This window comes from Orussus abietinus, unplaced genomic scaffold (genome assembly GCF_000612105.2).
Source record: "Orussus abietinus isolate OABI.00-Male unplaced genomic scaffold, Oabi_2.0 scaffold108, whole genome shotgun sequence".
Classification (NCBI taxonomy): domain Eukaryota; kingdom Metazoa; phylum Arthropoda; class Insecta; order Hymenoptera; family Orussidae; genus Orussus; species Orussus abietinus.
In genome coordinates this window covers 296,298-313,329 of record NW_019394302.1, presented here as the reverse complement: position 1 = coordinate 313,329, position 17,032 = coordinate 296,298, and the positions used below count along the sequence as shown (strand labels likewise).

Here is a 17,032-nt window from a genome sequence, read left to right as displayed (position 1 = left end):
GGTGCCAGATGATTTCGGAAAGGCCGTTCTGAACGGTCGTTAATTCTCGGCCCTCGCGTCAGCTCCTTTCGCGGAATCCCGCGGAATTCCTGCCCTCGGCCAGGACATTTTGAGAACGCTCCTCTCGGGCACTTTGCCCGAGGTTTCTAATTCGAAAGGAGCCGCGAGAAACGTCTGTTTCCGGTAAGCATCCCGGTGATACCTCTCCGGATAAATTTTCCCCGACCTTACGTAATATCTTCCCTATCTTGGTTACCTTTGAGGTGGGATCGACGTCTCTCTTTCTCTAAGAGAACGACGAATTCTCATTGACCGGGAGGAAGACCAGCCCGAGGCGGAAGAAACTCCACTAGAGGGCGAAAGAGCCTCCAAGAATAAATCGTTAAGGATCGCGGGGGACGGCGGTCTCGCAAAATAGATCAACCGGTCATACGAGAGTTAACGACTCATAAAACGACGCCTTTAATGTTTGTTGCCGTTTCGGTTATATTTAGGCCCTCTTCGGAAATAACGCCAAGGACGTCTTGCGAAATGGCCGATCGAAAGCGCCGTTTCGACGGATCTCCGCCGATCCCGTTTTGCATCGTCTAAACGCGGAACGGCTTCACGGAACTACGTGATGTGTATCGTCCCCGTGCTGACCGAGGACGTCCCGGGAAATGTGATCTTTTTTTTTTTTTCTTCGAAACGGTGCGCAATATCGCAAAGTGGTTCAGGAAAAAGTCATCCGTGGTACTGTTCTCCGGAACATTCATAGGAGACATTTTCCTCCACCGAGCTTCCCTGAGGCGGGATTTCGTTTTTTCTGGACGGCAGACGCTTCCGTTTGGCGCGAGGGTATGACGAGTTTAGAAGCGGGAGGCGAAAATAGATTCGACCACTTCCCGGATGGGTTGGTCGCGGAAACCTTTATTTCTAGTTTCTACTCTTTCTATTGCGACTATTATTCGAAGTGCGAACTTGTGGGGAGCCATCCATTCACCAACAAAATTTTCCTTGAGTAGAATTTCATTTTCTTTTTTTTCTTCTTTCTTTTAACGGCAAAGACTTCCGTTTGACATTTTGGATCAACACGACGAGTTTAGAAGTGGGAGTCGAAAATAAATTTGGCCACTTCCCTAATAGATTGGTCACGGAAACGTTTATTTCTAGTTTCTACACCTAGGTTGAACGTAGAACTCGAAAGAGTCTTGGGCTTGCCATTTCTACTATCAATCGAGATTCGAATCTGGGAGCGAACCCATTCAATTAGTTTGAAGCTTTTTCTTGGGCACCATTTTATTCTTTTTGGAACGACAAAGACTTCCGTTTGGCGTTTTGAATAAACACAAAGGGTTTAGAAATGGTAGTCGAAATTGAATCTGGCCACGTCCCTGATAGATTGGTCACGGAAACCTTTATTTCTAGTTTCTATATCTAGGCTGAACGTCGAACCCGAAAAAGTCTTGGGTTTGTTATTTCTACTATCAATCGAGATTCGATTCTCGGAGGGAACCTATGAAGAGAGCCACTCATTTCCTTCAAAACTTATGCTTGGGCACGAAGGCGATCTTACTGGTCTTCAGCGCCGCCCACTTGTGTTTCGTTAGATATGTATACGCGGCGAGTATCATCAAACTGATACCGATGCCTTTGATGAACATCACCTTCCGCGTGTCATACTCCCGGGAGGCCGTCCACGTGAGAAACTCGGATACGTCCTTGGCCATCTGGGGAACCGTAGACGGAGTCCCGTCGTCGTAGTCAACGAGGCCGTCCACCAGCATCTGGAAAAGACCTCATCGGTTCTACACCACCATGAAACTGCTGCGATGCAGTCATCAGGAAACTCGGTAGAGTTTCGCGCCAAATACACTAATGAGCTTGAGCGAACGGCACTGGATACTTAACGCCTTACGATACACTCAGGCGGAGAAAAGAATAGAGAAGATCTGCCCAAGGATTTAGGAACTTAGGAATAGTCACCGGAGCCATGCCAATGACACCGCCCGGGAAGTAGGCGTTGAAGAATTGCCCATCTCTGAGCTCGATTCCGGCTGGGGGATCCATGAATCCTGTCAGCACCGAGAAACAATGGTTCACTCCATTGTGCCTAGCCAGAACGATCAAAGTCAAGTCCACGGGTAGAGCTCCGTTGTTGGCAGCTCTGGCGGCTTCGTCGTTGGGAAATGGTTTTGGGATCCGATCGAACAATTTCCCAGGACGAGTGTAATAGTTTCCCTCAGCGTCCGGGCCATCTTCTATCTGCAATTAATTGCGATGAATCCGCTTCACTTATGAATGGTACACACGTAGTGCGTTAGCCGGTATTGAAATTTGAGAATTTATGTTTATATAAATTTCTTAATGTCTCCCAAACCCGCCGAGATATCGACTCGGTTTTTACCAACAAATAGTACACGTATAAGTGCCTGAAAACCAATTTTAGGATCTCGTCCTAAACAACCCCTGAGGGGTGGAAAGGGATAAGAAGAAAGATCATATGTCTGGAATTCTTCTTGTACATATCCCGAGGGGGTGCTGCTAGGATGTTGGGTCTTCTTATATCGTATCATGGGTATGATAACAAATTGAAGGTAAACGAACCTCGACTTCTTCCGCGATAGCCCTTGCCTCTTCTTCCGTGTGCGTCACGTTAACTAGTTCCTTGTAGCTGATGTATTGGAGGCTGTGACACGTCGCGCAAACGGTCTTGTAGACTTGCCAACCTCTCCGAACGGCGGCATGGTCTAGCGACGAGATGAGCCCCATGAAGCTCCATGGATAATTAGGAAGTTCGATCTCGAGTTGGGCTTTCACGGAGCTGTCAAGAACCCACAAGAAGGTCCCGCAAGCTGTGAGACCACCGATCGCTATGGCGGTGCATCTCTTCAGGATCTGCCGACTCCTTCCGGGGAGCGCAAGAGCACGCGACGTGAGGACCCTCCTCGGAGAGAATCGCGGGCTTTGCAAGCGCCTCCCGAGGTGACAGGACCGAAATATGGTGGAAGCCATGATACCAGAAGTCAATCATGTCTGAAGATCGCAAACATTGCCCCCGAAGCGGGTCCGACCGGCCTTGGCAATCGATAACTCGAAACGTCTTGATACGTCTCACGGTCCATCGTTGAGCGTGAGCGTGAATCATGGAACCATTGAGCTGACAACTACTTCATTTTGGTTTGCAACATAGATAGGACATTCCTGTAGTAGCGTATATGTTTAAGGGTCCAGATGAAACTACACAGAATGCTTCTCCGTTTATAAAACTTCCGGAAATACGCTGCGCGCGCATCACGAGAAATGCGATACATGAAATTCTCTTTGTGTGGAAACTTTATTCATTTTGAAATATCCCCCTTTCACGGCACTAGGTTATGATATACTCTGAACATGTGCGGCAAGAATTTTCGGAAGAGTTTAGGAACGGAAAAGGCCTTTTTGTCTGACCTCATTCGGACATTCTCAATCTTATGTCTTTCAATTTATTTTTTTTTTTTCGATGAGATATTTATTCATTATTTTTTTTTTTTTCGATGAGATATTTATTCATTATTTTTTTTTTTTTCGATGAGATATTTATTCATTATTTTTTTTTTTTTCGATGAGATATTTATTCATTTTGAGACACTTTTCTGTCTCGTTGCACCCAGTTTTGAGAAAAGTTGTATAAATATTTTGACGTTTCGATATATTTAGAATGAACCTTTCGTAATACCTTAAGGCCTTGGGTGTCTTCCATTTCTGCAAGCTCGATGCATGAATCTGTATATTTGCTATTGGTTACCACTTTACGTTTAATCCACGTTTCGGAAAAACGTTTCCTACGAAACTTTCGTTGCGTTTCTTGAACCTCGATATTCGTCTATATTCTACCTTCCACCAAGACCGAGCAATCTCTTTGCGGAGTGCAAGCTCGATGCGTGAATCTGCATATTTGCTATTGGTTACCACTTTACGTTTCATCTATGTTACGGAAAAACGTTTCCTGTGAAACTTTCGTTGCATTTCTTGAACCTCGATATCCTACCTTCCTCCGAGACCGAGCAATCTCTTCTCCGAGGAGCGTGGGTGGACCGCCCTTGGGCACGGTTCTGCGATAGCATAGACGGCCGACCCTGCATCGGCGCATCCTCCTGTTCTGAGTCAGAGAGGCTCGCTGCACCCACCGCGGGTACGTCGCGCGTGCACCACGCGATCGGTGTACAGGGTGTACCTCGGTGTGTGGGAGAGTGCACGGTGCATCGGCGATGCGTGTGTCGCAACTCGACTATATTTAGCCACATTCGCGCCCCAGTATCATAAATACCCGGCACCGGGCTCCCGCGCTCTAAGAGGGCGCGGCGAGCGCCGGGGGAAATAAACCCTGGGCCATTTCCGAAGGGGAACCGGACGGGAATGCGACCTTACCGACACTCCGACCCACCGCGGTTATATCGTCTTCGCGTTTACACGACTGGCTTAAAGTGATGCGAAAGGGTCAATCAATCCATGTGAAACGTGAAATTATAATACTTTTCTCAAAACTGGGGTGCACCGCATCATTTGCAACTTCGGCATGTCATTTTATAGGCCCCAAGGAAGAACGCGATGCTCATGAAATTTCATGGGTGTCAGGACCTTCCTTAGAGCCTCCATTTTACAAATGGTAAAGTTTGAAACGATTTGGTGAAATGCTTCATATGCGAGATCTCTCAGCCACTTTCATGCCACCTTAAGCTTCCACGGACTTTTCCTCCGGAACAATTTAAAGCGTGTTCGTAAACATTTTAAAAATTGAATTTCATGGGTGTCAGGACCTTCCTTAGAGCCTCCATTTTTCAAATGGTAAAGTTTCAAACGATTTGGTGAAATGCTTCGTATACAAGATCTCTCAGCCACTTTCATGCCACCTTAAGCCTCCACGGAATTTTCCTCCGGAACAATTTAAAGCGTGTTCGTAAACATTTTAAAAATTGAATTTCATGGGTGTCAGGACCTTCCTTAGAGCCTCCATTTTTCAAATGGTAAAGTTTCAAACGATTTGGTGAAATGCTTCGTATACAAGATCTCTCAGCCACTTTCATGCCACCTTAAGCCTCCACGGAATTTTCCTCCGGAACAATTTAACGCCTGTTTGTAAACATTTTAAAAATTGAATTTCATGGGTGTCAGGACCTTCCTTAGAGCCTCCATTTTTCAAATGGTAAAGTTCCAAACGATTTGGTGAAATTCTTCATATGCGAGATCTCTCAGCCACTTTCATGCCTCCTTAAGCTTCCATGGACTTCTCCGGAAGCTCCTCGATTTGAGATCAGCACTCGCAAACCCCGAGATCGCGTAAGATCATGAATTACGTTACACAATGGATCTTACGTAACGTTACAATAAGGCACGGCGCGTATTTCCGCGGCTGTTATAAATAAACCCACTCGGTTATGCCTAGCATTATGCATGCGCACATATTTACGCGGTTATGTTACGTTTTAACGCACACACAGGCACACCTGTGTGTCGGTGCTCGCGTTTCCTGTTACTTATCCTGGTGATTTCGAATTGCCCGCTTTATCGAGGGGCTTAAAGCGCCATTAAGTCCGACTTAAGTCGCGTTTAGGGCGTACTAACACGCTCGCCGAAAGTCCGCACAACTTGGCATAGCATTAATATTGAAAAATATTCATAACATTCAGATACTGACGGTATGTAAGACCACAGAGAAATCACGAATTTTACTTGTTCAAAAATGAATTATGGAATTTTTTATGGATTTCTAAAGAAATGTACAGTTTTTTAACGCCATCTTAGGTTACCATGAAATTGTGTAAGGAAATTAACACCCTTACGTTCTGAATTAATTGCAAGTTTCAGATTTTGCTTGGTGGTATGCTATAGAATTAGTATACCATGTCCGAATGAAACGTTCAAGAAAAATGTTACGAAGTTGCAATTTTTTAAAATTAAATACAGGGTTTCTTTATGGGTAGCATAAGGGAACGTTTGGTTGGGCGATCGGAAACTTGGGGCGCTTTTTTTTTTATTTCGACCGAAGCGATTGCGAACATCTGAAAAATTAATATTGGTCTGTTATTCCCGCTCGTTATTTTTCCGCTGAATCGGAAATTAATTCCCGGTCGAAGTTAACCAAAAGTCTGGCTGCGGTCTTCCGGGCCAACGGAATGCATAATTAAGGCAACTCTCGGCGGCTAATGCGATTACGCGTTAACTTTAAGCCGCAGGGAGAAGCGGGGCTTAACGTCGTTCTCCCTGTCAAATTTAACAATAAATTAGCTTAATGATCGGCTAATCTTTCTCTCTCTCTCTTCCTTTCTGCTAGCCAAAAGTCTGCGGTGACATTCTCGCTCGATAAAGTACGCCGTTAAAAAGGAATTTCCCAATTTTCCTAACACTTTTCCTGGCAGTCTTATTCAGAAACTGTATAAGAATATTGTAACATCTTATTTATGTATTTCATTGCATGTTACAGAGTTACAATACTTCACAAATTCGTACATAACCGTGTGAACATTCCTACTCAATTTCACGTAATTACAAGATATTAACAAAATCACAGCCATTTAGATATTTATAACGACGTCGAAGTGTGTACTAATTCACCTTCGAGACGTCAAACTTGATAATTTTATTGCAATATCATGTACTAAATGTCGATGAATTTTAGGAATATCGTTTACACTAGTACTGACAAACTAGGCAATATGACTGCTTTCAGATAGTCCACCTAAGACAAAAGAAGTCTGTCGGGAATTCTAGTGTTAACCTTTTGGGTGCTAAGTACTTGCGGCGTATGGGCGAATTTCGTCAGGGCGTGCTAGCGATATTCGACCAAACGTCGGACGCACATATGCGTCGACAGCGCTCAAAGGGTTAATCATGCACCAGGAGGTTGTAATTCCATTATTCGCTGTTGTTTAAATCCCGGAGCGTGATCATGACTTGAAAGTTAGATGTCAATTCTGCATCTCTCGATTTTCGATCGCACGTGTGCATCTTCGGTACATATTGTGGCGGCACTAACGAGAGGGGGCGGATAACCTAAAGATAGCGGGGCAACAATGCACTCCTCGAAGTCGGGCGCTGTGTCAAAACTGCCTTATCTACTGGAGGGGCCGCCGATAAGGCTATTTATACCTCGCTTTTACGATCGCCGACAAAATGCGTCGTAAAGATTACAATGAAGCCAGCTCTCGGAGTGCGCCCATGCCGCGTACCACAGCCCGCTGATTTTCTATATTACCAGTAGAAGTCAATCTGCGATTATCCGCGTATTATTCCATATCCCATAAATTCACGTCACTTAAGGATATAGAATATTGTAATATTATTATTTTTTTTTTCCCCCTAAAAAATTGCCCGAACGTCAAATTGATTACCCGCGAATTATCAGGCTAGCCCGCAAGTCCGTGCCGTTTAAACGTTCAATATTTTGTCATACTACTTTTTTTTTTTTTTTTCATTGTCTTAACGTGACAAAAATTCCCTCCAAATTATTGACTTGGCTTGTCGGTTTATGTTTAAACATTAAAAATGTATTATTATTATTATTATTAGTATTATTTCTGAAACTGCCCGAACGTCAGAATGATTACCCGCGATTTATTGGGCTGGCTCATAAGTAAGACATATTTCATTTTCAAAAACAACCTGAAACGTCGAAAAGAAATCGCATCGAGGGGGACATGTTTTCGATTACTATTGTTGTATTTTAATCGTTAACGTAATTTGGTTTAAGTGTATAAAACGAACGGCGCGAAGTTGGACAACCCAATTCGTCGCGATGAAAGTAAGAAAATCAATGTTCAACTTGGAACGCGCCATGTTCGAAATAACCCGCCAGCTCGGTGTTTATTAATGCACTTGACGGCTGTTTTATCCAACTTCGAGTACATTATTACCCGGTCTGCAGGAACTCCGAAAATTGTCGCCGAAGCGAGGACGAGCAAGAATATCTCGGCTGATCTGAGCGATGCAATATTGAATTAGCAAGGATGCAGCCATTAAATTTTCCAGTACCTTTGACCATTCCCACACGCGGAAAAAAGGGATCTGTTTCGTTGAGCGAAATCGCTCATTGATTAGATGTAATTTATTTCACGTAATCGATTACATTTGATTGATTTCTAAAAGCGCTTCGAAACGAGTGCACTGAATTCTAGTTCGCTTGAACAGACTCGTTTACCTCATCAACTAAAGTGTTTAGTTGAATCGTCTGTTGACTTTATAAAATGTTTCAGTCAATGAACCGAGTAGTTCTTGTTAAATGTATTAAATTAATGCTTGACGTCATCTACCATGATATTTGATGCAATCAATGAAAAAGTTATTAACCAAAGAGTTTTGCCATGTGAACCAAATATGCCAAGATAAATTGTATCGATTCAATTTTGCTTGATTTTTCTGCGCGTGCTTTTACATTTCGCTGACGGCACTGCACTGAGAAAAAAGATTAGTTGACTAAAAGGAATATATATATCGTTGCCTAAATTATGTTTAATTGCATTAAACGACTATTTCGTTGAGACAAAAAATTATATCGTTGATTTAAACGACGTTCACTCTTCCTGACGTCTCTTTGTACGTATTCGGTCACAGGATTTTGTCGTAGCAATGCATATATATTTTTTTTCCTCAGGGTAGGTCTTACCTAAAAGGAGGATCAGTAAATCCGCGTAACTAGCATTCGGTAAATGACACATAACATTTATTGTTTCTTCGGTGCGGCCTCGGGGCGTGCAGTAAAAGTGCACATATTAGTCGAGCCTTGGACCGGTCTCGAGCCGGTAGCAAAGACATCCGTGCAATTCACGGGAAGGTTAAAATAGCTCGTAAAGGCGGAAACCACACGTCCGATGTAAACGAGCGTTCGGTTTAAACGTCGCCCTAATTATCCGCGGTTTTCCATAATTCTCGGCTCGCCGTCCTCGACGCGATCGGTCCGCGAGCGAAGGAGTTAATTACAGGATAAGCGGACTCGTGGAAACGTCCAGCGTGTCCGAATAGTCCGGAACGTGGTGGCTTAACGAGGTGTCGTAAACCCATAAAGATCCGCCCTAAGCCGTGCGGAAAACGCGGATTCTTTCCCCACCGCAAATCGAGGCCGAGATCGCTCGGTCCGGCCCTAAAAAGCCGCAATTACGATTATTGCCCTGGACGGAGAAACTGGACGCTTTGTTCTTGGCTTTGCACTCTATTAATTATGCCTCGGCCAGATACATCCGACGAGTTTGTCTCATTTAGCGCCGACACCACGAAGTCGTATGAGAGGAGCGCCCTCCTGCTTAAATCTTGCAATTAACAATTTTCGCCTACTAGTTGGTTTTGCTAGTCTTTCTCGCGTTAGTAATATCCGGTTCCGTATATCGTGTATTATCATTTCACGTTAACTTACCTTAATTGTGAATTTAAAAGCATTTTAAGTTATCTACCCCGGTAAGAAATGTCTTGATGACGTAGATTGGAGTTCCCTCATTTTCCGCACGTAGCGCTAGCGTCGTTAGATCAGCGAAAATCTCCACCGAGAAAAAGATATTTGTTTAACAGAAGCGATTCCTTGTACAGCACCAAAGAGATATTATTGTTAATTCGAGGAATAATTATTTGACTTAAATGGATTGTCATAATTCTGAATAAACGTGGCGTCCAATTTATTCGAGGTTATTTCGAGTCGCGTAATTATTCTTTGAATTAACGAATTATTTCTTTGGTTCAATGAGAGTTTCTTTTTTTCTGGGGAAACGAGGATTGACGTTACGTCTCGTTATACTACTTCCTGGCTGATACTATTTTGCTCCGGCTGCTTATTTGTAAGTAATGTAGGTTAGACTCCAATTTGCCGCTCGATTTGCCTGGGAAATGTACTTGCCATAGAGTGGGCTTGTTTTGGCGAAATAATGCATCCACTCGCGGGTCCATTTTTTGCCACGCCGCCTTAATTGAGACCGAAGGGAAGGCTCCCTTCTTTCTGTAGAGGTGCGCTCGGATTTATCAAGATGGCGGCTAATTGGGCGCATAATGCACGCGATAAGTGTCAGCACCATTTGGAAGCCCGCCAAGGCACTTGGTCAACAGGTGTCACCGCGGGGAACACCGATCGTCGGGAATCGGGTCGCTGTCATCGGTGTCTGCTCTTCCTTGCCGGCGTATTTTTGTAGACTAGTTGAAAATAACTCGGATAAACTAGAAGACAATATCTATATTAACCGCTGGGTTGAACCCTGCCGTAAAGAGACTCGGTCGTCTTCTCTCGAGCGCATGTATGTACTTGGCGCGAAGACGCATCGAGATTTATCCTCCCTCGTGAAGTAATACTTCACCTAAGCTGGGGAAACACTCATACGAAATAGCTTCATTTTCCTCTTGATATCTTGCGCATTTGAAAATTATTTTTACATAGAAATGAAAAATAACTTTCATAATGGAGAAGACGATATCCATCTCGTCGCTGAATCGAATCGTGCCGTAAAAAGACTCGGTCGTCTTCTCTCGAGTGTTTATACGTACTTGGCGCGAATGCCTAACAAGATGCAAGCAACGATACCTGACCTACCCTGAAATAATCCAACTTTTAGACCGGAGAAAACGATGTCTATCTGATCGGCACATTGAACCGTGCCGTAAAGAGACTCGGTCGTCTTCTCTCGAGCGCATGTATGTACTTGGCGCGGATGCCTATCGAGATTCATCCTGACCTAAGCCGAGGAAACCCTGATGTAAAATGGCTACATTTTTCTATTGAAACGTCATATTGGCTCGCGCGTTGATAAACATTTTCACAGACAAGTAAGAACATTCAGAGGGGAGGAAAAAATATCTAGTTACCCCGGACCGTGCCGTAAAGAGACTCGGTCGTCTTCTCTCGAGCTCATGTATGTACTTGGCGCGGATGCCTATCGAGATTCATCCTGCCTCAGGCAATTATTCCTCATGTAAGCCGAGGAAACCCTGATATAAAATGGCTACATTTTTCTATTGAAACGTCACATTGCCTCGCGCATTGAGAAACATTTTCCCAGACAAAAAAGAAAGAACATTCAGAGTGGAGAAAAAAAAATCTATGTACCCCGGACCGTGCCGTAAAGAGACTCGGTCGTCTTCTCTCAAACGCATGTATGTACTTGGCGCGGATGCCTATCGAGATTCATCCTGCCTCAGGCAGTTATCCTGACCTAAGCCGAGGAAACCCTGAAATGTATACATTTTCCTCTTGAAATGTCGCGTTGGATCGGCATTTGAGACCGAACCGCCTCTTCTGGTTCGTTAACGACTCGAGTCACGGAAGCCCCGAGGACCCTCGGGGTGAGCTCGACGTCGTTATCGCATATTATCTATAATTTAGCACGTTATACCTTATTTACGAGGTATCCACCCCGGTATCTGGGGAGCCCGTAAACAGTAGCACTCCCTGCGAGTTCCTCGATGAAATCGTCTTCAGGGGTTGCCTCGAGGAGAACCGGGTAATCAAATCGCGAGAAACTGGGTCTCTCGTCGGGACGCCTAGAACGAGGAAAAATATTGCGTGATCCTCGCCTTATCCCGGCTTATTAGGACTAGTCATTCATAATTCCCTAAAATCAGTCGCATTGTCCGCCGTACGAGGTAGGAGTATCGGCTGCGCGAAATCATCTGCGCAGGGTCGAGCCTTATTTTTAGAGGGATTTCATTCCGCCTTACGTGTCCTGCAGTTCTTTTTCATCGGAAGGACCGGTTATTATTAAAGGCTTGAAAAATAGACCCGGGCACGAGGAAGTCTCTGCCAAGAGGCAGCTGATCCCCAAGAAGGAGCCGACTAGGAGCGATAGCGATGCAGCGCGCCTCCTCTTTCTCTCTCTCTTCTCTCTCACGTTCTTTTTTACTATTTTTAGAAATAATTGGACCTTGTTTCATACGTCCCCGGGTGTCTCCTAGAGGGACACGTGTGTACTTGGCGGTGAAAAAACACATTGTCGGCCCACGCACTTGCACCTACGCCTCGACGTTGGAGCGGCATTACGCCGAGTTTATTCGTGGGTTTAACGGCGGTCTAATGCTTGTTTAATGGGATAATCTCTACGGGATTGGGTTGTGTATTGCGGGAAATTAATCCGCGACTGCCGGCTTCGAATCCGGTTGCCGTGGAAAGGTGATTAGGATTTTTCTTATCGAGACCTGAGACTACGGATCGCCCTCGGTGAAACTACCTCGTTGTTGAAAGTAGCCGGTTGACACGTAATACACGTGCACTGATAAAAACAAGTGTCAGTGAACCAGAGAAATATTTTGTTAATGCAAAGAATAATTATTTCCCTCAAATAAAGTGGAATAAATTGGAGGCGACGTTTCTTTAGAATTGTGGTAACTGATTTGGGCCAAATAATTGTTCTTTGAATTAATATGTATTTCTTTGATACTGTTCAACGAAATATTTCCTTGGTTCAATGAATTTTTTGTTTTTTCTCAGTGTATAGATTTCTTTTCTAGTATTACCGCTTTATTCAACGATTTGAATACTTGTGTACGAATTCTCACGTAGAAATAGTGTTTATTGAATGGTAGTATACATTTGTCAGGCGTTCATCTAGTGCTGGTGTTTTTAGTTTTTTAGTATTTGTACATTTCTGTTAGAAGTATCGAGACATTTTGGCAGGACTGTTCATTGTATCTCGGTGTCAAATCCAATATGGATGGTTCTGACGAAGGTAGGGATGGGTCCGAGGAAACTGTCGGCATATATGAACGCGGAAGTCTCGAAGGAACGATGGAGAGAAGAAATTGGCCAAGTCCACGGCGACACGGGGTGGCCAGCTCGAGGTTAGGGTGTTCGATCGATAATGGCGACCTTCGAAGCAATTCCCCTGGCTTGAGGGTGGCCAACACACGGCCGATGAAGGAATCCAATGCGAACGCCCTGAAATTTCATTTAACCTCTGATTTTATACCTTTTAAACTCCTGATTACAAGAGAGGACACTTCCTCATTGTGCACACGAGAGAACAAAAAAAGAACCAAGAAATGTTTCTATGAATAGTGCCAAAGGAATATTTTCTTAATTTCAAGATTTAGGAATTACTAATTATGAGAGTTCCAAATGAAGGCTCATAAGCGACACATTCGTGACTCGTTTCATGATCTTTTATGAGGCAAATTTTATGCAAATTTTGAATTGTTTTGTCTATCTGGGTTCTTTCCCGTCTTGTCGAACGTTCAAGCCTTGAACTCTGCTGATTATTTCCCGTTCATCATCGACTTTTAATCGAACTCGGGGGTTCCACGAGTCCCTTCTTCGTAATATTAATATTTAAATCGGGAATTATGCATCGCACAGGTTGTAAAATATGAATCGCGAGTAAACTTCTCTCTGTGCTTCTCCCCTCGTTCGTAGTGTTCACTGAGACATTGCATGTACTTGACTTTGTTTCATATTTAAGTATTTTTGGTTCGTCATTGTGAACTGCGGGTATGAGTTCAAATGAGGACTCATAAGCAACACCTTCATGACTCATTTCATGATCTTTTATGAGGCAGACTTGATGCAAATTTTGAATTACTTTGTTTATCTGGGTTCTTTTTCACCTCGTCGAACGTTCAAGCCTTGAACTTGCCAAATATTTCCCGTTCACCGTCGACTTTTAATCGAACGCAGAGATTCCATGCATCCCATTTTTATAATATTAATATTAAACTATTCCACGGATCCCTTTTTCATAATATTAATATTAAACCACGAATTATGCACGGCGCAGGTTGAAAAATATGAATCGCCCTCGAATATCTCCCGTTCATCGTCTACTTTTAATTGAACATGGGTCCCTTTTTCGTAACATTAATATTAAATCGGGAATTATGCATCGCATAGGTTGTAAAATATGAATCGCGAGTAAACTTCTCCCCGTGCCCCTCCCCTCGCCCGTAGTGTTCCCATAGCAGCATTGACCGCTTCTATTTATATAACAGAGTGGTTCTCCCTCCCGCGCGCCTCGATACGCCTCGCGAGCACGGCGTACCTAACCTATAACTATGCCTCGTAATATTACGGGTACGGACCCTCGTAGCGGCTTTACGACGAGATGGAAGTTGTCATTGGTCCGTCTCGTTTCGCTCAATCCCTGGAGGGATCGGAAAACGAGAGACCAGTCGATCGGTCGACATTTCTTCGACCGACGAAAGTCAAGGTCGCGATCAGAGGCGGCCGCCATTTTGGTTAGTTCGTTAAAGTGACGCTTTGCAGCGCCCATTTTGGCCCACAGTATCCGATAAGAAACTTTTGCCAAATCAAACTGCTGTAATGTAATTACTTTGGATGGTGGTTGCATCTCCTTAAAGTGTTTAATGGCAGAGAAAAAAATACGCTTCGCTTAGTTTTTAGTCTACTATACCATATTATAAAAGAAATGAAATCGGAGAGATCGACCTGGAATACCTTCCTTGTTAGTCAAGGAGTTTATTCCCGATGGTGGAAATTCTGCCTCCACCGGGATAGTCGGAATGAAATCAAGATGGTGATTTCACCCCCTTAAAGTGTTTAATGGCAGATAAAAAAAAATACGTGTCGCTTAGTTTTTAGTCTACTACAAAATATTATAAAGGAAATGAAATCGGAGAGATCAACCTTCCTTGTTAGTCAAGTTTATTCCCGATGGCGGCAATTCTGCCTCCACCGGGATAGTCGGAATGAACTCCCCGCCATTTTGGTTCTTTCACCGACCACGTGGCAAAAAGTGGAGGGACTCGTTCGTCCCTCGCGAGGAATTCCAACGACTCCGGGAAAACTGCTTTATCGACCGTAACGACGTGGGTGGAGGAGTAATCGAGTTACGAGGTGTCCTATTAATAGGGCGAGTAGACCAAGTAGAGCGATTATTCAGTCTTGCCGAGTACACGTCGGTATGAAAGAGCCCTTTGTACCGACCCGGGCTTTCGGGCGAACGCGGGGAGAGAAAGAGAGGGCCCGATACCGAGGACATCGGGAGAGAGCGAGAGACCAGATGAGATACAGCCGCACCCTTGGAAACTGGGTTGCGGCGCGATTACGCGACGCTAAAGAGACCGATTTCAGGAAAGTCGATACGGAGCGTGGCCCGCTTTTCCAAAGAGGCCTCCTGCGAGGCCCTCCCCTCCTCCCCCCGTCTTCTTTTTCCCAATATTTTCCTCACCCTAAAATACTCCCTGCCTGCTACTTTTCATCCTGACTTCGTCCAGTTGGATTCCCCAAGTTCCGGGGATGTGGGACAACCCTGGTCTCGTTGACATAGACTTGTCCGAGGTGAGATTATCGACCTCGGTTGTACTTCGATATCCGTTTTCCTTTTGCTCCTTTACATTATCGACGGAAGTGTCAGTCGCGGTTTCGCGCTAAGAATCTCGGAGTTGATTTTTCTTGGTCGAACCTCGGAATCCTGGGAATGGTCCAATGGATGTGGAGGTTGAAAAATGTCTTGTAATGGAATTTAATTTCTATTGTCCATTGAGATATGAGCCGAATTTTAATATGCATTCGAGAGGCTTTTGCGAAGTAAACATAATTGCACTTTTCCTTTTGCTCCTTTACATTATCGACGGAAGTGTCAGTCGCGGTTTCGCGCTAAGAATCTCGGAGTTGATTTTTCTTGATCGAACCTCGGAATCCTGTGAATGGTCCAATGGATGTGGAGGTTGGAAAATGTCTTGTAATGGAATTTAATTTCTATTGTCCATTGAGATATGAGCCGAATTTTAATATGCATTCGAGAGGCTTTTGCGAAGTAAACATAATTGCACTCGGGAAGTTAGACCCGAGTATTCTCAGTTGAGTTTTCTTTTCGATATTTTCGTGATCCGAAACAGTCCTCGCATGTTCTTCCTTGTCTGGAGCTTGAACAGTAGACGGTCCGGAGGTTCTAGGGAAATGTATAATTTTGGCATCTCTAGAAAAATGTACAATCTTGGCATAGGCGACAATGGACCAGGATCGGACGATTTGATTTGAACAAAGACCTGGTTATTTTCTTCCGATTCTTTCTTCTAATATTTTCCTGCTCCAAAACTTCTTCGCACTCTTCTAATCCTCCTGAATTCGTCCACTTGAACATTCTCTAAATTTCAGGAAAATGGGCCAACCATAGTCTCGCTAACAATGGATCAAGAGCAGACATTTCGAGTTGAACAAAGGCCTGGTTATTTTCATCGGAATCTTTCTTCTAATATTTTCCTGGTCCAAAAGTTCTTCGTACTATTCCAATCCTTCTGAATTCGCCCACTTGAACATTCTCTAAATTTCAGGAAAGTAGGCCAACCATAGTCTCGCTAACAATGGACCAGAATCAGACAATTCGATTTGAACAAAGACCTTGTTATTTCCTTGAGATTCTTTCTCCTATATTTTCCTGGTCCAAAAATTCTTTGCTCTGTTCCAATCTTCCTGAATTCATCCACTTGAACAATCCGTAAGTTCCATAAGAAGGAGACAACCATGGTATCGCCAACAATGGACCAGGAAGAGGCAACTCGACTTGTCCGAAGTTAAGTCCGGTTATTAGTCCAAGGATCCATCTCCGCACATTGTGCCGAGGCGTATTTATACCCCGAGCAGCATTCCACCAACATTAATAACTGCATTTGGGACAAAGATGCGTCCTCACGCCAGAATTCGTTCCTCTTCCTTACAACAGGAGCCTTGTCGAGTCCTATTCACTTAACGCATTCGCGACCGCTGACGTGAATTCACGTCTTTTCAAGTTCTACTCCTGGTTGCCGCTGACGTGAATTCACGTCATTTTAAATTCTCTTCCTGATTGCCGCTGACGTGAATCACGTCCTGCTTAGTTGGCTAACTAATTGTTAGCCGACGAGGAGCACAAATTTTATCATTTTTATCCTTGCTTCAACGGTACTAATTTGCGGCAACCAGTTCTAAGAATTTCATTATTTTCGCCGGTATTCAGTATTTGAAACGGGAATGATTTGCCGGTCGCGAATGTGTTAAGGTGAAGTGAAACATCCTTCAAATCAGTCGATTCGAATACAACACTTTTTTTTTTCAAGGGTATTATACCAAACTGTCCGAAACTTTGACACATCACTCCTGATCATCTAAGAATTGTCC

The 17,032-nt window shown here is 44.0% G+C and overlaps 1 protein-coding gene across 1 annotated transcript; it reads right to left on the bottom strand.

The window, feature by feature from the left end:
* Positions 1-1,520: 1,520 nt before the first annotated feature.
* Positions 1,521-3,023, bottom strand: LOC105702308 (cytochrome c1-2, heme protein, mitochondrial). Its single transcript, XM_012429786.1, has 3 exons — positions 2,587-3,023; positions 1,966-2,244; positions 1,521-1,766 (listed from the first exon to the last, which is right to left on the bottom strand). The coding sequence occupies exons 1-3, from the start codon at positions 2,992-2,994 to the stop codon at positions 1,521-1,523; spliced, it is 933 nt and encodes a 310-aa protein (XP_012285209.1). The 5' UTR covers positions 2,995-3,023.
* Between the last annotated feature and the right edge of the window lie 14,009 nt (positions 3,024-17,032).